The following is a 22,935-nucleotide window of genomic DNA, read 5'->3' as shown; positions in this document are numbered from 1 at the left end:
AACTGGTAATAATACTGGGGTGACTGAAAATCTTTATTATCTCTAGATCTAATCTTTATTATGTCAAGATTCCGTGGGATCAAGAACAGGTAAGGGTAAATCCAATTGGACTTTAAACTAGTGGCTTTTGTATGCTACAGGACAAATCTGATAATCTAAGAAAACTGAGAAAAATAGGCTTTTTGTACTTTGAAAAATGCAGTTACTGACAGTTGCAAGTTTTAAGGAAATGACACGGTTATCTCTGCTTGTGCTGAAATCTTTCCTCTAGCACAGTTCCAATGACCTTGCTTTTGCCATGTCTGAATAAGACTGTTGTTTTTTTCTTTTTAATAACGAAGCAGCGGAATATGTAAAATACTCCATTGTGTAAAAACAAATCAAAATACGTGACTGACTGATCTTTCTAAAATAATTAAACGTGGTGAGCAAATCCACTGTCTTTCCCGCTGTCATTGATTCTTTGGGCCTACAAATGTTGAAATGAAGGGAAGGCACAGATGAGGCTGATGGACAATTATCATCTGATCCTGACAGATGTCCCATCCAAGCTCCACTGAGGAGAGACGGAAGGGTGTTATCGTTCCTCTGAGTGAAGCTAAATCCATGACACCAAATGGAATATATATCTAACGTACAACAGTCGGACTTCACCATCACCTCCTATCTCATGTGTCCATTTTCTTTCCTACCCTCCTCTTAGAAGTCTTTTTCTGACCTTTGCATGTGCGTGTTTTCCTAGGAGGTGTGACTTAGCTGATTAAGGCTGTGGCATGTCTTGTTTCACTGCTGTGAATCCATGACTAAAAGGGCAGCTAAAAGCAGCATTGTAATCATCAGACGCCGCTAGGAGTTTGCCAGGTTTTGGAGTGGTTGATAAGACTGTATGCTCGGTCTGCCTTTTTCCAGGTGCAAGTGAGTTGAAAGTAAGAGACACAACAGAACAGAAACTATTTTTATTTCTCATTTCTGCCCTTTTCTCCCCTTCACTGTGTGGGCTTGGTTTGCTTTAAAGAAGTAGTACCGATTTCAGCTAACTAGCTTTTTGTCCCGAAGAGACACTTACTGCCCTCTTTAACACAAAGTAGAAGGGGCTTTCCCTTAAGAAAACTTTCTCTAGAGTCTGTAGGTGAGGGCAATGGAAAACGAAAATTGTTTACTGTTCTGCTTAACGTGTTGTATTTTCCCCCCTTTTTTCTTAGTTACTTGAGAAAAAGAGTCAAAGCATTTTAATTTTCACTGTGAAACTAGATGGACATTTTGAAACTCTTAAGCCAGGTGTTATACGCTGTTGTACACAACCACTTTTGACTCACTTTCTCTACCAAAATTAATACACATCCCTGGTCATCTGACAGAAAAATTCTCTTGAGGATCTGAAAAATGACCCAACCACTTGGACCTGTGCCTGATTGGTGTCCTACCCTGGATTCTTCATAAAACTTACTACGAAGAGCAGCTGTTAACATTGTACCTCTGACTAGCAAGACCAGTTTTATTGAATGCTCGCAAATGTTATATAATAGTAGACAGAAGTCAAATGTGTTTATAACAACTTTCTCCCAGCCCTAATCAGACACCAAGATGTCCTCCATCTGCAGGAAGCCTCTCTAATGTGTGTTTTTTAAATGGAGCAGACATAAAACACGATCAAAGGCTTTGCTCTCCGCTATTTGGAGCGTGGGCATAAGCACGCTACATAAATTTTGAGGGATGCTGCTTTTAGTGTGGCAAAAGTTAAAGCTGCACAGCATGCTGTATGTGGTGAAACAAATAAGCTCAGCTCTGTGGCTAAAGCTAGTTTTCTGTGCTACCTCAAGTGGGCTAAATAGTACTTTTCAGTTGCACTTGCACTTAAAATGGGCAGAGCTCAGAGGGGGTGGTTATGCAACCACTGCAAGGGAAAATAAATGCATGGAAATATCACCACAAATAGCTACCTCCTTGAAGTTCAGTATATATTTAGTTCCTAGGTTGTTTCTTCCTTTCACCAGTAGGGAAGGATAATGAGCTTCAAGGACTGTGGGAACCTGCAATTGAAGGAGAACTGAGATACTTTGCAAAAAAACCCCAAACATTAAAAGGACAATGGGGGATCACACTTGAGGGGAGAGGAAGCAAGAACTACCGATGTGACTACTTGAATGACAATGTTTTATGTCAAGACTCCTTAAATGCCCTCCTTTGTGCTTCTTTTCCTTGGCTAAGACTAATGTGTCATTTGAATGTCTTATCTTGCCTGTGAACAATTATATTTGTGAATTCTGAGAGCAGGTCCAAAGTGCAGGGGGTACTGCATGCAAGAAGTCACAGTTGTTTCCCCTGTAGCCAAATGACACTAAAATACAGCTGAAGATCCCAACAACCAACTGTTTGTTGCTCATACACATTGGGGGCGGGGTTAGGATAAACAATGGCAATATGACTGCAGAGAATCAGTATCCTAGAGCTAGTATTACCTGATGCAGGCAAAAATTGTTGAACAGTTCACTCTCTCAAGGTCTTTCTTGGCTTTAACTAAAAAGCAACCCAGCTGTCAGTAGAAAAGATCTGCTATTGTGGCCTGAACGGGAGCTTGTCCTCTTAACCAGTAGTAAAAGCACGTATCTGCAACAGGAGAAAAGCGGTCTTAGTTCTGTCATTCTTAAAGTCTAATTCAGAGCAGATATTGCAGTTGGTGCTGCCATATTTGCACTGGCAACTCCATCCTCACTTAATGCTAGTGTGTACATGTATAGTCTTATCTAGGTATATACGTACCGACTCTATACCTCTTCTGTGTGGTAAGGCAGGTGAAGAATGTTAATGTTATGCTTCAGGATCACTAGGCAGGGACTGAAATGGATTAACAAATTGTGTGTTCTTGTTAGCAGGATAAGCAATGAATCACAAATTGTTGCCTTCTGCTAAATCAGCACAAACTTGAATATCCCATCATTAATTGTTTATGAGCTTGTTTTAATAGCTGCCTGTAACAGTCAGCTCAAAATCTACTAACATTGTTCCCAAACATAAAATCCTTGCTCTTTGCTGCTTTGTAGTGATATACATCTGGGTAATGTGGGTGTAAAATGTTACCATTCTGTTGTGGGAGAGCTTTACACCCACTCTTTGCTGGTGTCAATGACTACACATGCTAAGAGGCAAGCACAGAATCAAGCCTTTAAAATGAAGTTCAATAAGCAGATTAGGCAGAGTTGTCTGAGAAATCTGAGTTGCAGTGCTGCCGTTAATGCCAGAAATCATGATGTATTATTAAAAAAGCAAATGTTAATTGGACAATTAAAATCTCCATTTACAATATGCAGTGCAGCCTGTGGATTCTGCTTTAATGTAAAGCTGAGTGTTTCAACTGAAACCATGCCTGCCTTGAAATCAAATGTGGAAATTTACATGTATACTGTTTGTAAATACACAGATACAAACCTCTGATTTCTAAGTGGGTGACACTGCAGTGCATTTCCCTTCCTTGCTTGGGAATATGTTGGCCTGTTAGAAATGTTGAAGCTGGATGGTGCTTCAGTCTTCCCATTGTTTGAGAACAATTGCTCTTCTCAGACTGAAACATTCTGCCCTGAGCTGGCCTTTTCATGCTGTGATTACTAGGAGGTTAGCCCTACTGAATTAGAGTAATGAAATCTCCAAAGCTATTGAAATGACCTTGGTAACATCAAAAAGAAGATGGCCTTAAATGGAGTAGGTGTTATTTTCTTGCTTTTAATGAAGTAAACCCATTCTGATCAGTGACTCACTGACAACACTTTCATTAGTTGCTTCGTATGATAGTTTTTGTGATTATTTTGCCATATCATAAGGCATACAATGCAGTGTCATATGAACATAGTTACCGGGCTTCACCATGTTTATTCATTAGAAAAAGAGCTGTGCACCAAGAGGAGTGAAAAGAAAGATACTGCTATATTATGATTAATTTTAAAGATCAAATACAGAAAAGCAAAAATAAAGATGGGAAATACCTGACGTATTAGCTGATATTCACTTACTGTTTCAGTGACTGTGAAATTAGTCTCTGCTGTCAGATGAGCCTGGAAAGCAGAAGCACCTTAGTTAGGAATCTTGGATGATGCAAAGACAAAAACAGTTCAGCTTGTCTGCCCTGATCACTCGGTGAAGTGCCCCTGCATGTGAGAAGGATGGATCAAAACGTTAGAACTGGTTTTTAAAATCCCGCATTCCAGGAAATGTAAGGGAACTTGGCCTATGGAATCAGTCTGAGCTACATGACCTAGAGCAGAACCCATGAACAGGGAGATTAACATCTGGAGGGAACTAGTGCTCCTGAAAATTATGTTCTACAAAACACTGAATACACACATCTAAAACCTTAGTGATGGTACAAAACAATCCAATTAAGAGGCTGAAAATGTTTCTGAAATAATGAATGACTAGCATATTGTTGGACCTAATGAGAGTCACTGGGTTTTAAGGAAGATTAAAATAGAATTTTGTATATAATAGAAATGCCCATGTTATTACAAGTCAACTGTAACAAAGACTTTGAAACAGATATTCAACCAAGATCAAATATTTAAGACTGGAAGTGAGGGGGGAACTAGATCAGTTTTGCATCAGTTCCTTGCTTGTCGCAGAAGGGGACCAGAAACTGGACTTCACAGATTTTAGGCCCAGTTTAGCATAGCAAACTGTATGTGTCTTTAAACCCTGAATGCTTTCTTCTCAGAATTCAGAGTATTAAACCCTACAGATTTTGATTCAGGTGCATTTAAGAATTTCTCCTTATTTTGTTTGGCAAGCAGTCACAAAAAGATGCATTTTCCAGTTTCTACAGGTGAGGTGTTTTATTAGTGCTACGGGACAAGATACTAAGTGCCTAAACAAAACATTTATGTAATGCAATTTCCTCATAGAGCTTCAGAAAACAGTTTTCTTTTTAATTATAGAAGTAATTGAACCATAGTAAATATAAATCTTATGCTTAAGCAAGAATGTCTTAAGTACTGTTAATGTCTTGCTTTATTCTTGGTGTGCAATACAAGCCTCCAATTAAGGAATTCTGCTAGTCCCTTGTAATAACTATTGTTTGTCAATAAATTAATCTGCTTCTGTTTTACAATTATGTTAATGAGTATTTTCTTAAAATCGTATTAGTGAAATGGACAACTGAATGTTGGTTATTTGCTATATATCATTGCCCAGATACTGTATCTACAGTAGTTAAGTGCATATTGTGATTGGAATGCAATCTCAGTGGTTTTGGTTCTGTTACCTCCACGGAGCTTTCACTTCTTAATGGCTACAGAGAATAATCTTGAGCTAAGAGCCAAACGTTCTTCCCTCTGCATTACTGCAGTGGTGTTTATAGTTGTGGCTTTTAATGTCAAAATGAAATTATAGCTCATGCATGCCTTTCCAGGCAGAGTAACTCATGTAGAGGACATTAGAATGACTTAGAGGAAGTCTGGAATCAACTCATCATAATTACAAAGAAAAACAAATCCTTTACTCTGTGTGTAATTATCCTATATTTAAGCAATTAATAATTAACTGTGAAATCTGGGGGCCTGTGTTTTTGCTGGTCTGTGAGATAATGGTGGGGAAAAGTAGCCTCATTACAGATTTCTCCTATGAGTATGTAGGGAGCATCTGTTCCCCATTATCTGCACTGGCATGTGTACAAGGTTATTTGTGCTTACGTACAGTACATAATGGTCATCTTTCTGACTTTGTCACCCGGTGAGGGAGCAGAAACAATGCTCTGTCACTTACATGACACCACAGACATGAAAAAAAGCTAGTAAGAAGTAATCTAAGATAAAAAGCAAGTGTATAACTCTCAAAACTATGGCCTGAATTTGTTTTAACAATTATGAATAAAAAATATATTAGTAAAACACTTTGCACACAATTTTTGACTCAAAAGAGCTTAATCATGTGTTCACAGTGAACAGTTTGCCTAGTAACAGTTGTAATCCTGTACTTGTGTTGTCATAGTCACAATTCAAATGAGATGTTTGCATTATGACTAGCTATGGATCCAAGTTTTAAGTTTCAGTTCCTGGTGATGTTTCGTGTCTTGTGTGAATATTCTAGTCTTGGACTTTATGCTATGATACAGTTGAAAAAGGGTACTAGAAACGGCAGATTAAAGGTAAAAATTAGGATATTAAGCTAATGATATTGTGGTTCACAAGTTTAATAATTACAATTGAAAGACCTTAAAAGCTTCCTCCTTCCCTTCCTCCTTTTTCTTTCCTTTTATTCTGGCAGCTTCTTCAGGCTACTACATCATCATCTCTCATAATATTTATGAGAAGAATATATTTCAACTGCTGGCACAAAGGATATTCAATTGAGGAACGGTCAATTCAACAGAGTTCTGTGTTGATTACCAATTTCTTTTGTCATTGATTTATAATAATTTTAAGTAATGTAAATATTTCCCCATGGCAGTTATACTATTTTCATTTTCCCTGAAGACACAAGAATTATTGGTTACTTCTCCAGAACCTGCTAACAACTTTCACCTTTGGTAGCTAGTATCTGATTGATACCTGTAACGCAGAGGGTTAATTTTCACCTCGCAGAAATGTCATGCTGTTCCCAGTATTCATGCTGTTCACCCTCGTCCTTCTTCCCCCTGTGTACAATTGGTTGTCTAAACAGCCATGAAAAAAACTGTTCTTGGTCTCCTCAGAACAAAAGCGAGTCTGCTGTATCACTGAAATTTCATTTTTTGAAAGTGTAAATGTGAAAAAACTGCCTTCTCAAACAAGTTTCTTTTGAGATAGGCAAATCTCTCAACAATTATTTGCATTCCTCAAGTTACAGAGTAGCACTATAGCTACTAAAATTTCTCCTGGAAAACTGCCTGTTTCTTTAGAAACACAACTAGAGTTAAATATCACACAACTGGGCTTCATAGCAAAGATTGCCATTGTAGGGACAGGGGATGAAGTTTTCCTGGTTTTATATGTTATGTAGGTCTTTACTGGAAAGCTATACAGCAGATTGCTGGATATTAATAATAAGAAGGAGGGATTTCCCCTTTTTTGTTTCAGGGAGTTGTTTAGGTCCTCAGATATTAACTCATTCAGAATAAATCAGGAACACTGAGTATCTAGACACTTACTTGAAAAGATTTCAAAACACCTTAAAAACATGGTCAACTACTTGTGACTGCATTGATTTCTGAGACTGACATATGGTTAACACAAATTATTAATAAAATTAGAATTACTTTCCTATTGCTTCCTTGTCATTGGCTGAACACAGACAGAGTTTGAATTGCAAGGAGGCAAGCTGCAGGAAGCACCAACCATTTGTCAGTAAAAGCGAGAGAGCTAGATATATCCTTACATGTACATTGTAACCATATAGTACTAGTATACAGTTACATAATGACATAACCTGTTACAAGACCTAGGAAACCAAGAAATTGTTTTGAGGGTGGTATTTCATGTTCTCTTTTAATGCATACCAACAATACTTCGAAACATATTATATTAATGCCCCCAAACAGACAAGAGGGGAAAAAAAAAAAAAAAAAAAAGAAATGCCCTCAAAAAAAAATTTCCTCTGGGTTTGTGCCTCCCAACAGCTTCCAGTGAATTTATTAGAAAGTGTATTAGAAAAAAATTAGAAGAGCAATAAAAACTCCAAAGAGACAGAAACATGAAAACCCAAGCAAACTATTATTCCTCAGAGTCTAAAACACAAGATCCCTAATAGCTCCTTGTTAGCGTTAACAATCCCACACGCAATAAAAAAGAGAAATTAAAGGCTTTGAGCTTTGCCAGGAAGGATGCTTGCGATAGTGACAGTTTCTTGGTCTGAGTTGAGAAGTGTAGATTTCCAGACTTGGGCACAGCCATGTTCCAGACTGCACTGAGGCAGGAGCTCAGTAGCTGCAGCTGACAACAGAAAGCAAAGTAACAGAAAACATCCTAGAAGATGACTGTACGTGTCCAAAAGCAAAATGCATTTTTTTAAAGTCTTTTTCTCTAATTAAGCAAGATGTAACAAGCTTGCCTTTGCTTTTGCTCAAAACCAAACCCAACCTTCTTGTAAAAGAGGAAAAGCTTCATTGTCTGAATTTTATTGTAACATTGTATTCCTATGCAAATGCTTGCATACATATATAAAGTAGAGAACAGATACTTAATGACAGCTGCAATTAACATACTGTATTTTATGGGTTCAGGACAAGCACCAACTAAAGAAAAAGTATATTATTGAGCTCTGGGGTGATCATGATAAGCATACAACTACATGGTCTTAGGTATAATTATACTTCCTTAAAGTCTGCTAATCTGCAATAAATTCTCATTTTAAATTCAATGTGGAACTGGGTCTAATTTCATTCCACTTCCCAAGTAACGGCCGGGACTGAAACTGGCATAGATTGTACACTGCTTCCCTTTCATTGACCACAGAGGTGTTGATTTATGATATGTCATAGGAGATGCAATCTCTAGTTTTACACCATTTGGAATAACACGTTTTCAAGATTGATATCGACTGAGAAGTCTGACGTGCTCTAAGAACGAAGAGTGTGAGGAAGAAAGGATAGTATCTGCCCCACCGAATTCCGATTGGTGTTATCTTATTCCGTGCTTCTAAGAAATAAAAAATAGCGCGGTAGTATATTCTGCTAAATGAAAACAAAGAAACACCTGGAAGTTCCCTTCATGTTACTGAATACTGAATCACGATGCTCATTATTATTACAGACAGCCAATATGGCTTGTTTTACATAATTACTTATAGTGTGAGCATACAAACATATCTATGCATCTTCTCCTAACATCATAATAAATGTCCCAATTTAGGCGATTAAAATTTATAAAATTAGATGCTAAAATTCTTCTAAAAGTGTCAATTTGTGTTCAGTTCAGAGTCCTGCTGGGTTGCCTCAGAAGCACTGGTGCTGGTGTACTGCCTCTGCATCACATCAATAAACCTGGTTTTGGTAAGAATTGCTAAGGGCATATTGTGGATCCTCACAGTGCTGCTGCCTTGATAAACTAGGGTTGCAGGAGCAAGATGCCCTTGCTGTCCAAAGGCAAAATGCACCAAGTAAAGTATCTGTCATAGTGACAATTTCAAATGTGCACGGAGATGGGCAGATTTCAAATGGGATTTTAAAAAGAATGTAGCAAGAACAAGGCAACAAAAGGAACAGGACATCGTAAGCAGCAGGTCACATCTTGTGGGAGAATTTCTGGACTGATAATTTGAAAAACTGCTTCTAGGTCAACTGAAAAAGGAGCATATTACATGCATGTCCTTAGACAACTAGTTAGCTAACAAAACATAAATTAGAGCTATGAGGGAATGACAATTTTGCTACGAAAAACTTTCCGTTAATCTTCAGAGGCTGTGTTAAAAACTTTGACTTCCCAAATCAGTATGGGATTATTTTGGCAGAAATAGAAACGGGTTTTTTTCTGCGTTTTTCTGTGGAAAGCACAGTTGTCGGTGATAAAAATCTTCAGTCTTGTGGAAAACAGGGGGCATAATTAGATGTAATGTACATTGAAAATGAGTAAATAGGAGCAGGGAACACAAAGTTAACTGCTGTGGCGTTGACTGGCATCTTGAACTTCGGGACTGGCAGTCCTGTAGCGAAGTGCGCTATTCTTCCACACCCACATAAAGAAATGCAATTCACTGAATTCCACCTGCAAATACCAGCCATGGAGGACGTTTATTCTTTTAGTTTTCCCGCTAGTTCATCTAAGAAACAAGTCTGTGAACTTTACATGACTTCCTGTTATGATAGAAAGTATTATGTTTTTTTCACTTTAAAACAATCAGTTGTTTTTAATTAATCAATGCAATTAAACATAACTACTGGTTAAAATGTCCCATCAGCCAAAGTGCATTCCTTTTAAAATACAACAGCAGTCCAGTATCCTGAACATTTGAAAACATTCCTGACCTTTTCGTGTGGGTAGAATAAGCCTGTGTGTTTCGAGCGGAAAGGGGAGAAGCACGTACATTGTTAGCTGATTGGTGTGGGCAGGTAACTCAGAGGAAATGTCAAATCTATGTCCATCAGGAATTTACCTAGCTTCTTCAGACTTCTTTGTGCATGTGCTGACTTCATGTTCTGTGCAGATTTTATAACTATATTTAACATGCATTTTGCACGATGTGCATATAATATTCTCTGTGTATGGTGTACGCACATATGAATATTTGTCCTTAATAATTACCCAGGAAGCTGTGCTTCTAACTAAATTTGATCTTTATCACCCTGTTCAGCAAGTTTCCAGAGGAATTTTTTATCTTTACTACTCTTAACTTTGCTTCCTAAGCAAATTAAATAAAGCAGCCAGGTGTGATGTGTCTCCCTGTCACTGCATAGTGTCTTTTGAACTAACTGGGAAATTCCAGCAATTTAACAGAGGGCAAATAGTATCCTATGTACTCCTAGCCATTTCATGGAAATGGATGCATAGGTAAAGACGACACCAGAGAGTATTATGTGCTGTTTGAAAAACTGCAGCGTACATTTCACTCATCAACAAATCTGCATGTTAGAGGAAATATTTCTGCCCTAGCATGGAGAAGCTTCAGCTGGAGTTTGCGCCTTGCTGAACTCCAAGGAGTCTAATTATGAGCTCCAAGTCTGTAAGAAACCAGGTATCTCATCAGTCTCACAGTTCTTGGAACGACTTTCATTATGTCATAATGTTGTACCGAAAACTGTACAAAATGTTTCAGCCACTGATGTTACAGTGGACTATTTATAGGATTTTTTTTGGTTTTTTCTTTCTTTATCATGCCCTTGCCTTACATGCAGCAAATAAAGCAGACATATAATATACTGCTCACCTTCAAAGCATGATGGAAGGTATGCTGGAAGTTCTATGATCTAACCAGAACTGGGTGCTGCAGTTCTGCGTGAACTGAGCTTTACATCCATATGAAATACATTTGCAAATTGTTGTGTTGAGATTGACTTGTTTTGGAAGTGGGATGAAGTGCAATTACATTGTTCAGTGCACCTTCATGAAACCTGATTTTTTAAAGATACCCACGCTCAGGACTTTTCCTCATAAAAGGGGTCTGTTTCAAGAAATATCTCTCAGTTTAAATAATTTGGAGGAAGGGTTATTTAAGAGGTCTGAATGTTGCAACAACATGAAAAAACGTCTTCTGCTACTTCATCGTACTTAGAAAAAAATAGTTTCAGTCAGGAGTAAGTTTGAGAGGTAAAAATTTCTTGAAGTCAGCAGTAACTGAAACCAGGAAATTACAAAGGAAATGCCTAAGCTGTCATAACTCTTTGAGTTCATCGGTAGAATCTCTGTATTAAAGACTCATACATTGCTTGCTCTAGATACCTTGAGGGTCTTGGCTGCTCTTGCAATTTCCAGTCTGTCAGAAGAACAGGTTTTCTACTGCTGGAAGTAACGACAGAATCTCAGAAGTGTTTAACGTTACTTTTTCGTGATGTCATGGAACAGCGTGAAGTTACAGACTATGGGTACGGCTTCTCAAGCAACACCGTGTCTTCTGTTACGTTAGCCACACTGTTCATCAAAGTTACTGCGATTTCACTACACAGACTGGTTTTGGCCCTTCAAAAGCCTTCTGGAGTCACACACATCCCTCACGCGTTTTACTCTGCCAACGATCCAATGTTAATTTTACCACGTCCTCACCTCACGACCACTGCACGGCATTAGCCGAGGCCCCTCCGCTGCACCTTCCTTCATTCCCTAATGCCGTTGATGTTGGAAGCCCCGCAGCCCTTGTGGGCCACCAAACTGGAGGCCTGGCATCCTCCCTGCCAGAACCAGCGTCTCCTGCGTTCGGTGTGGCCTGCACCTGTGCTCCTGAGGAGCTATTCCGCCGCAACCCTTGGCTTTACCTCACGGGAAACACATGGCAGCTGTCCTTCAAGGAAATTATATTGTAACCCCTCTCGTTCTGCCCGGGTGTAGCTCGCTCACAAGGCGGGTGGAGGCCGGCGCCTGGTGAAGCCATGCTGCCCCTGCCCCGCCGCCCCCCGAGGGCAGACACCTCCCGCGCAGCCCGCGGGGCTCTGCCCCTCCTGAGGCGCCGCTGCCTGCAGCGCCCCGCGCGGGGCTCCAGCGGGCCGGGCTCGGGCACGGCGCCGGCCTGCCCGCTGGGTCCGAGGGAGCCGGGGCAGCTCCGGGCCGCCTGAGGCACGAGTGCCGCCGCGGCCGCCCCGCCTCGGGGCCGCCCCGCCGGGCAGCCGCCGCCTGGGGCGAGTCCCGGCGGCAGCGTGCGGGCCGCCGGCCGCCTCTGCGCGGAGCAGCCAGTAAGGGGCGCTGGGCGGCGGGTTTGGCGTGCGGCGGAGCGGGCTGCGGATCACCTGCGGCAGCGGGGGGGCCGGGGAGCTCCGCCTCCCCCTCCTCCCCCGGTTAATCGCATCCCCCTCCTCCCGTGGCAGGCACCGGCGGCGAGGCGGCTGGGCAGAGCTGTCAGCCTGCTGCAGGCGTACGGGCGCCCGCACCCCGCCGGCAGGGAGGGCCGGGCTGGGGCTGCCGGCCCCGCCGCCCTCGCATTTGCCCCAGCCCGGTGTCGGCGCGGCCGTGAGCCGCCTGCCGCCGCCTCCCCGCGGGGAACCGCCGCCGCCCGCCCGGGCACCGGGAGCAGCGCCCGGGAGCAGGAGACAGAGGGGGAGCCATGGCCGAGGGGGGCGAGGGCGAGGACGAGATCCAGTTCCTGCGAACTGTAAGCGCCGGGCTTGCCTCCCCACCTCCGCGCGGCGTGGGGCAGCGGCCGGGGCCGTGCGGGAGGAGCGGGGCGGCTGGCGGCGCCCGGACCCTGCCCTGAGCTGCGGGCGGCGGGCACCCGGGCGCCGCGGGGGGGGGGTGTCCTGCCCGGGAGGGTGCAGCGGGCCCCGCCGCTCCGGGGCGCTCCTGTCAGGGCGGGTGCGGAGCCCCCAGCCCTTTCCCTCTCCACCGGGCAGCACCCGCGGGGGCCGTAACTCCCCGCCGGGCGCGGGGCTGAGGCGCGGGGCTGAGGCGCGGGCAGGGCGCTCCCGCCGCCTCCCGCAGGTACCTCCGCGCTGCCGCCCCCCGCCCGTGCGCTCGCCTACTGCGGATCCTAACCCAGCAGCCCTCCCAGCCTAAAAGCTGCAATCACACTCTTGCAAAAATAGAATTAAAAAAAACCCCAACCAACCCAATCACCTCTCCCACCCCACCCCCTCTCTACCAAGCTTCCCACTAACTTGCAGGCGTTCTGGCTGAACACAGATTAATAACGTGTGGGTTGTCTTTTTTTTTTTTTTTTTTTTTGGTGTGTGTGTGTGTGAGCATCCTTCCTTTACTTCTGTTTTCTTCAGTCCAAAGCATGTGAAGGCACTGGAGCGTTAGTTTCTTCCTTCCATTTAATTAATACATCAGGACTGCTGCATTTTATGCTCATCTGGATTATTTTTCTTCAAGCCATGCTTTTTATTTACCTCCTGGGCCATCTCCCAAGTGCTGTTTCCATGCACAACCCTAGCAAGTTTTGCAGATGGGCATATTTGAGTGGTGGTGTACGCGAGCCCTATCACAGTTGGAGGAAAAATTGCTGAGGCATTTGTTAAGTGGAGCTAAACCCACGGGTAAAGCTCAGCTTGCTTTTTATTTAGTGCAGTCGGGTTTAGAAAACATTTCTGATCAGTGTCTTGTAAGAAAATACATTGGCAAAGGAGGGGAAAGCAAGCCACGCAGTCTACGTGAAGCATACTCATATGCTGTGTGCAGAATCGTGAATCCCAGGTTGCGGTCATCTTATGTTTATTTCAATCAGTAACTGTAAAATAAAAGAATAACAGCATGTATATGTTTTTTATTATTATTATTGATTGATTGAGGATTCTTAGAAAATCTGGCTTTATGGGGAATACAGCTGTTATGCAACGCTGGCATGAAGATCGTCAACTTTTTTCCCCTCGGCGTTCTGTGACTTCTATTGTAGTGTTGCCTAACACCTAAAGACCAAACAGATGGATGCTTCTTTGAAAGATAATTTGTCATTTCGATTTACGCGAGTTTTATTATTAGTACTTCTCACTGGTAAACATTTTTGGAGGACTTGTACAACGACAGTCTTCCTGCAGGTTTGCATGTTTAAGCTTAGCTCATGGGAGGGCTGTTATCTGAATGCTTAATAGGGAGAGAGAAGCAGTGAGCATGCTAATGGTGCTCAGCACATCTACGGTAACGTTAAACTACAGCATCTGACAGCAGCAGCATGTTATGTAAAGCAGCACTCACGATAAAATGTGTCAGGCTTTGTACAGATCTGGCCAGCCCAGCCTTAGAAGATACTCTAAAACTTCCTAGAATGTTGTGGTGGTGATAAAATGACCTTGAATGTGGTAAACTGAGGCATGAGAGGGAATGCTTTTTGTGTAGTGAAATAAAAAAGGCCTGAAAAACATCCTTTCCTTGTGAAGTTGTGAATCTCTGATGTTTAGCAGTATGTTAGTGATTTTTACTCCTCTTTTCCTTCCACTTTGTCAAAGTTTTTGAACATGACTTGGAAAAGTCAGTTGCTTTAAGACATATAATTGATGTAGACTTCCTTTCATCTATTCTTAGAAAACTTGGATTAGTATTCTCTAAAGCTATCAGATGTGGGTAACTTTCTGAATGACATTGATAGAAAGCACTGGAAATTGGATATTACCTGGTAATCGCTGCGGTTTCTCTTCTGGATATTTTTTTTTTTAAAACGGTAGTTAGGGACAGACGAATTCATAAATGGCTTGGTAGATAAAATAGAATTTTTCAAAGAACACCTTATGCAAGTGAAAAAGCTTTCCATGCTTTGAATACCTTAATGATGACATCTGTAGGCCTGTTAGATGGAAACAGTGCTCTTCGTTTTTTCTTCTTTTCACAGGACCTGATAAACTTTCTGAAATTTTGGGTTTTCTTTTTGGTGTTTCAAAATTACCGTACCATCTTTAGAGTACACCCTGGCATGTAAACACAATATTTTTTTTTTTTTAATATTTAAAGAGAAATATGAGATTTTATTAAATAAAGAAAATAGTCTTTCTTTGCATCAAGCTACCGAACAGCATTTGTACTTGCCATCTAGATGTTGACCGGTAATATCCATTTCCCTTCTTCTTCATGCAGTCCTGTTTGCCTAATGACTCCTCTTCTTAATTTGCTGGTTTTATTCTAATTTTTTGATAAGGTGGCATCATGTATTTCCTCCTACAGATTTTGCTGCTAGGATGGATTCCTGTTTCTTTTGGGAACAATTTGAGTTTGATATGGCACTTCTGAGAAGGGAATGTAACCTGTTACCGCCCGGCACTTCTGGAAGCATCGGTTTTTATGTTGTTTGAGCTAACTTCAGACAGACTGGAATCCAGCTCTGTGCTGGTCAGTTCTCAGGGAAATCTTCTATGGTCCTGGGAACGACGTGCTTCTCCACACAGACAGGGGTCTCTTCCTCGTTACTTTGCTGAATACTCCAGCTGGAGATGACCTTGTGATATGTGTAGCCTTTTTTGGGCTTGGAAGTACCTTCTCCTGACTTTTCCCACTGAATGCGCACACATTGTGCAAGAGAAGTGAAGAGGTGCGAGTGCCCTGCTCTAGCTTTTATTAGTTGTGCTCTGGGGAGGACTTTTTCCCTGTAAAGGATTGCTTTCTTTTTTTAACTAGGAGAAAGGAGAAACGTGTGCAAAACACTTACATTGTTTAGTCTTTACAGTCAAGAATCTGAAACTTTTATAGTTAATACGGAAATGACCTGGTTAGTGTGGTTTCTTTGGTTGGGTTTTGTTTGTTTTTTTAGGATGTGTAAATTGACCAGAGTGAAAATAATTCAGAGTTCCAGGAGAGAACAGAAAATGTTTTTGCCTAATGTACCTGTGCAAGGATTGTTTTTTGTGCAGCAGAACCCCCCTAAGGGAAGGCTTTTGTGTGGAGTGGGTGGTAAGCTGATGAGAGGATTAAAACAATTGCAGTACTTCACCAAAATACTGCCTATGAATATCCCTTCTGTCGGTTTAAGGTGTCCTGAATTTTGGGAGCACTATGTACCTAAGAGTGGTGAGAAATGTGTAATGTAGCTGTTTGATCTTGTGGTGTTCCTGATGCCAGTACGGATAGTTTTCTGGAGTTGTGGAGGTTCTTAAATTAGAGGCAAGTCATCTTTTCTACGTTTGTGGTAGCAGACACCACCAGAACACACCAAGTAAGGCTGACAGGGTTATGGTCTTTCTCGACTGTCTTCTGAGGCAGTGAAGACTACCAAGCCTGTCAGGAACCAGAAGCATAATCAGTGTGAGCAGCACATTTTCCCCAGGTCTGTTGGAGTCGTCTTCTCCTTTTCATCTCTTCCCCTTTTTTTCTTTTTAAGGTTGGAACGCTGATGTTAGACCGTGTGCTCTCTTCTAATGCTTTTTTCTTTTTTCTTTTTTTTTTTTCTTCATTTGTTTAATCGGCAACTTGCAGTAAAATAGGATCTTTTGCTTGTGTGAACATACTCTGTGCTGCCTTATTTGCTACATGGACTTGATTGTTCTGAGTGTGACTGTCAGAGAGAAGTGTAAGACTACTTTCCAACACTGGAAAAGGGCTTTTAAATGAAGTTAAACATTATTTAAGATTCATGTTTGACATGCAAAAGATTTTATTCACTCAGTGCTGGGATTTAATATTTCAGATTATAAAAGAATGGAGTCTATGGCAGAGAATTTTTCTGCATTCTGAAATGAACAATGTAAGGTGGTTACATTTCAAGGGCAGGAATCCTGTAATCCCAGAGTCACTTCAGTTCCAGATATTCTTCATTACGGCAGCATTTAAACAATGAATGTCACTTTAAATCTGACTAAAAATCATATGCTTAGATGCTATCCTGAATGAAGATTCTGTGGAATCAGAGGACACAAAAGGAACCTGGAAAAACAAGGTTAGAAGATTATTGTAAAATAAGTAACTAAACATGAGAAGAATTGTTATGTGAATCTCTTGGTGAAATAGAATTTATTTGTTGGTTTTTTTGTTGTTAAATCCCTCGATGCTTTTCATATGCTGCTTATCTTTAAAGGGGTCTCTCAAAATATGTTAGATTCTGGTAGCTGCAGTCATCAAACATAAAAACACAGCTGCCAGAATGCACTGAAGAAAATGCTCAAAAGCAATCTTGGATATTAGAAGCAATTTTAGAAGGAAAGAACACTGAAAAACACTTTGGTTAGCCTTTTTTTTTTTTTTAATGTTAAAAAGTATTTCTCGTACCTGTCAGTATGTGACTTCTGAAGATTCACAAGGTACTGGCATGAGAGACCACTGTTTAACAGCTCATGTGAGGGATGGCGTGGCTGAGATTGCAGCATTTGTACCTTCCCCTCTAAGGCACTGCACTGCAGTACAGATACCGAATATGATCTCAAATTCTATTTTGGAATTGAGCTGGACAGGCTGTTTGTAGTGAACAGGTTTTAGCTAGGACATGCAGTCTGCTTTTTATTTGGGAATTGTGTGAAAATTTTCTATATGAATTTTTTGATTCCAAAATTGTTTGACAAACATTTTATATGACCATTCAGGTGATATTACTGGATAAGATCAGCTGTCTAGTCTGTGTACTGTCTGGTCCAGTCTTCTGCATCTGGAAGTTGTCTGAATCGGATGTGTGAGCAGGAGGCTGAGGAAGCTCTGTAGCAAACGGTTGGTCCACCAGGGAAGTTATTTGCTCTGTGAATTGGTTGACTGATGTTCTGAGAGCCAGAGAGCTGCTCTTCCTTCAGTATCTGAAGATGCTTTGATGCACCGTGCTTTTCAGTGTCCTGAAGTGGGAGGAAAGTCTATTGCAGGAACTTAAGCTGTGGGCAGATGGTAAAGAGACGATTCCAGTTAATTTCTGACCCAAGATTTAGAATGGTCCTAAGAGCTCTGTCTGCCTTTCACTTCTTGATCTGAATGCTATATTATGACAGCATATTGTAAAGGTGGTTATCCTCTTATATAGTGGTGTGGAAAGTGCACAGGTTGATTCTAATTCAGGAAAGTACACCAGTCTTTCTGGCGTGCGAATAGGGGTGTGTATTTCTCTGAATCAAGATAAAAGATTGGAAACCATCTGTGTGGGGAAATACTGACAGTGGGCTGCATCCAGGAAGTATCTGAATTACACTGAAAATGCAAAAACCTTTTTATTCTGATTTTTATACTTACAGGTGCTTCATGTTAAAACTCTGAGTTAGTTTTGTTTTTCTTAATTAATTAAACTAAACGTTTTGTTTAAATTTCCTGAATTGTCTGAAGAAGTAGGCTTGGCTTTGTGGAGAATGGCAAAAGAAAACTCAGAAACCGTGTATGTATTCCTATACTTCCTAATAAAACTTCAGTGACACAAATTTGTCTGTTTGGCATCATGGTACTAGTACAGAAATAAACATTGGACTGTAAAATGAACACATTTTATCAGGGTAAATGAAAGAATTTTAACTTTCTCTTACTGTGGTTGTTGCAGTTTTAGTTGTGATTGATGGAACACGTCAGCAATGTGTTTTCTATATTGTGGCTATCTAAATTTTTTTTTTTTCTTAATTTGTGCACAAAAAGAGTAGTTATTCATTAGCAAATAGTTCCTTGCAAGTGCTATACAGAAGTCTCATGGAATGGAGTTCTGCTTCATTGTCATACATACGTACCACACATTTGTGGCTGTATCTTAAGTGTTGGTAAGAATAGCTAAAATAAATACATTAGTCAAAGCAATGGTGGTGTTTTTTTTTTTATAGTACCATTTCTAAAAAATATTTGGGTTTTGCATATGTAAGTTTTAATGGGCCTCATGGCCACCCCTGTGGAGCACTGTTCAACGTCTTGGGAGTGAAACTCTGATCCCTGTGAAGGCAGAGCTATTGATTTCAGTGTAACCAGGATTTCATATCCAGCCTTTGTTTGCAGGCAGAATGGCTGGGAGTGTGCATATAATAGTTGTTCCTGTGTAAATGCAGGTTTGTTTCTGAAAACTGCTAAAAAACTCTATGGGAAGATTCAGTCTTCTGGTTGGATTTGCTCCTAGCTCTGATACTGTTAGATTCTCGTTATGGCTTACGTCCTGAATCCATTAGCTCAACACTTCTGGGAAATTAAGCTCTATGAATTTTTGGAGATGGCTGTCCCTTTCATGGTACTGATGTAGAAATAAAATTGCAGCAATTCTCTGCTTGTATTTTATATTGGAGAGGGGCTTGCTTTTTTACCGATCATCAATGAGAATTTTGCAATTGATTGCAGGTGGACACAGTTCCTCAGAAGAATAAATTCTCCAGACAAGTAATTTCTAAGGTTGAAAGAGTAATGTTTTCCTGTTGATACCATTCAGACTTCATCTCTGAACAAAAGTGGTCCCCTCTTTTGTGAGGGAAGTCCTGTATCTCTTAAGTGAGAACTTCTTACTGACATATAAAACTACCAGAAGCCGAGTTCTACCTTGATTGAGCTACTTGGTTTGAATTTTCTGCTAGAGCATTAGGAGAACAGAGGAAGTAGCTAATAAAGTACATGATCAGAGCACCCTAATTTTCTTTTATTTTGTCCAAATTCATCCATATGTGCTACACAAGTAACTGTTTCATTTGGTCTGACTTTTCCTTTCTTGGTATGTACTTGCGTTCATAACATCAATTCTTGAAGTAATATTAATGTTACTCTGAAGGAGGAGGAAGAGGGGTATGATTTTTCTCAAGAACAAGAAAGGGGAAAAAAAACCCTAACCACCAAAACCTGAACTAGTAAAATGACCGGAAAAGTAAGTGCCAGGGCAGACTTTGCCCTACTGTCTTGTCAGGGCTTTTTCTTATTTAGATTAAAAAGCTTTAACAGACAGTTTTATAAAATGTGGTAAATAAAATGAGGAAAACTTAAGCGCAACGTATTTTCTTCTAATGAAAGCTGACATGTGAATTCTGTTACTTTGTCCTTCAGACAGCTTGAAAACACCCATTTTAAACCTGAGCTGTGGTCAGGTGAAAGCGAGAACAGAGCACTCTAATTATTGACACAGTTACACCCTGGGATTCCTCCCAATAGCAAAGAAAGGATAGCCTGGCATAATTTTCTGTCTCCCGTCTGTATTCTGCTGAAGACGTACGCTATGTTTTGCAAGTGCATGGCACTTACGCCATGCCTGGCTGTGTTGTCTATCCCACTCTGGAATGGAAGGCTTCTCGAAGAGGCAGCCTGATGCATCTCAGTAATTGAGAAAAGGCAAAAAGGAACTAGTTCAGATGACAGTTCAAGCCTCTTAAAGGCAACCACAGCAACGCAGAGCTCACTGCAATGCTCTGCGCCCATCAGTGGCACAGCAGTGATATTTCTTTGTTCTCTATTGTAACAAATAGAGCACCTGAGGGCAGCCCCTGCCTGCAGCAGCAGCGCAGTGAAGGTCACCCCAGTTTCCTAACAAAGACTAGCAGGAACTCCCATGTGCTTTTCCTGCAGTGTAGTTTTATGCTGCGCTCCCTTGTTAATAGGCGTGAGATTCATTAACTAGTTATGTATTTACTTACGAAAGAACTCTTGCTTTTCTTTGTCATTTTTTACATAATAATGGTGGTGTAACTTGTCAGGTGAAGGGTTTACACTCTTCATATATGTTGCTATGTCTAGATTCTGATGATACGTTACTCAGCTGTAGATTTGAACAAATGTATATTTGAGGCGTGAACTGCAATTCAGCAGAAGCTTTGCTTAGCTTAGCTTTTCAGAAGTGCTTAATAAAACCAAACTGGTACCTATGTGCCTACTGTTTGGCAAGTGAAAGATGTGACAGGTAAGGTGACATAATATGAGCTATATTCACTTATTTGATAGTCAAAATTTCTGTTTAAATGTAATGCTGTAATGGTCAGCTTTACAGTAATACTGTGTTGAGAGGAGCATTCACACCAGCAGCTGCATTAAATTTTAAATAAAAAGATGGGTTCACTGTTTTAGTGTTGGGATGTACTTCAATGTTTATCAGTCAGGAATGACTTCCTTCTAATTACTACTGCTTGATGAAAATTGGAAATCTAATATTACCTAGTAATGCAGTAGACTTCCCAGAGGGACTTTGGCAAAATTTGATGAGGTATCACTCTGAAAGGCGCATGGATCAGTTAATTTTTAACACGGAAGACGTTTTAGTGCAGGACAGTTTCTTTGTTGATTTGGTTTCATTCATATTCTAAACACTATAGGACCACAAAGAAGGAGTAATAAGATCACTACATTTTATGAGGCAGCTTCCCAGAGGATTTCAGAGTAATTAGTGCTATACAACAACTTATGTCTGTTACCTGATTGTTTTTTACTCGACTGTGGGAAATAATACCTGATGGATATTAGTTGGCAGAACCAAATGCTGAACACTGGCATGTTTTGCTTCTCTGCGGCTTGTGAAAACTCTGGAATCCTGCTGTGAAAACTGAGTGCACTGAATGTGAAGAATATCCCTGCTTAAATCCTTTTTTCGGAGGAACAATGGGAGGAAGCAACACAAAATTTTCATTGGCTGCCTGTGAGTTTACCTGGAGATTGCCAGACAGTGGAGTTATATTAGTGGAATCAAGCCAGAAATGGCTGTCTCTTATACCTGTATTTTTTCCTTGCAGGGCAGGCAGAGCTGGAAAACGTGACTGCCTGGGCTCTGTGTGGGGTGTATTCTTTCATAAAAGAAAAATGGTGAAAGAGGAAGGTATATTCCTTTGCTGATTATGCCAGCTAATTTCCCTTGGTGTATGAGCATCTTCCATTCCTGTGATGGCCAAGTGGAATTCCTTATACAGGAATTTAGGTGGGGGAATGAATGGATTTTAAAGAGTGTTCAAAGTAATCCTGGGTAATTGGGTAGATCTGCTTAAGGCTTAGTGAACTACTGGATACGTGGATGCATTTGTTACAGAAAATGGGAACTAGGAAAACTCTCCAAACCAGACGATGGTTTAGAAAGCCGACACTGGCTTATTGCCGTGCTGGATGCATGGGGGACCTTCCCTCCTGACACGCATACCGAGTTTCTGGAGGGTATACGCGATATACAGTGGAGAACTTGCGTGCCCACAGGACGCTGCATGTTCGTTTTCATTCGCACACAGGACTGGTTGCGCGTTTCTGGCTCCCATGGCAGGTCAGTGCGCCCTCAGCGAGTGCTGCTGACGGCTGTTACCAGCCACGCGCGCTCCCCAAGCGGGGCTTTACCCTCCTTTGGGGTGGGGGGAGCTATTGGAGTTGGGGGTCCAGATCTGCCATTACCACAGTTGCCTTTGTCCTACTTCCAATGGATTTTCTGTGGATCACAACAGTTTATCGGCGTGTCTCCTCTGGCGGCCAGAACTCTTCCACTTGGAGGCTTCTTTCTGCGTAATTTCCATAAGGGTGTTCTCCTTATCTGCTCTTTGTTTCCCAGGGTTGACTCCCTTGATTATAGAAATCCTTTCATCCATCAGTTTTGATGACCTGAGTGGGTGGGTCAGCTTGACAGGAACTTTGTGCACTTACTCTTGTTTAACATGTAGTTAAACACTAAATCAGAGTTTGGTAATTCAGGAGTTTAGGCAACACAGTTACTGATAATTGATCCTCACTGTGGGTCAGGAATGTAGCCATACTGATAAATTTTAAAATCACTTACGGTGTGTTTGTTTTCTAGTTGTAAAGCAGAATAATTTCTATAACTTATATAGAATATAATATATTATAAGCAGAAGCTTGCTAGGCGCAAGCTAGATGATTAAACCTCTGTGTACGGCCACATGACCTTCATCCTGAAGCAGTCTTTGATAAAGTATTTGGTTTCAATGATGACAGCAGCCACCTAAATATCTGTAGCCCTACAACAGTCATGAGAATGCTGTGTGATTCTAGCACTGAGGGCTAGACTGAAAATAAGCGTCAATCATGTGACTTCATATTTCTATTTTCTGCGTTTACAAAGTAGATTTTGCAATGCTAA

The 22,935-nt window shown here is 41.1% G+C and overlaps 1 protein-coding gene across 4 annotated transcripts in view; it reads left to right on the top strand.

Moving 5' to 3' along the window:
- Positions 1 to 12,400: 12,400 nt before the first annotated feature.
- The window catches only part of RYR2 (ryanodine receptor 2), a 434,719-nt gene continuing 424,184 nt past the window's right edge, over positions 12,401 to 22,935 (top strand). For all 4 annotated transcript variants that reach the window (XM_055811085.1, XM_055811083.1, XM_055811084.1 and 1 more), the window contains exon 1: positions 12,401 to 12,693. In XM_055811085.1, the coding sequence (XP_055667060.1) occupies positions 12,646 to 12,693 (48 nt within the window). In that variant the 5' untranslated portion in view covers positions 12,401 to 12,645. The remainder of the gene's footprint in view (positions 12,694 to 22,935) is intronic.

Source organism: Falco peregrinus, chromosome 7 (assembly GCF_023634155.1).
Source record: "Falco peregrinus isolate bFalPer1 chromosome 7, bFalPer1.pri, whole genome shotgun sequence".
Lineage (NCBI taxonomy): Eukaryota > Metazoa > Chordata > Aves > Falconiformes > Falconidae > Falco > Falco peregrinus.
This window is presented reverse-complemented; position numbering and strand designations above follow the sequence as displayed.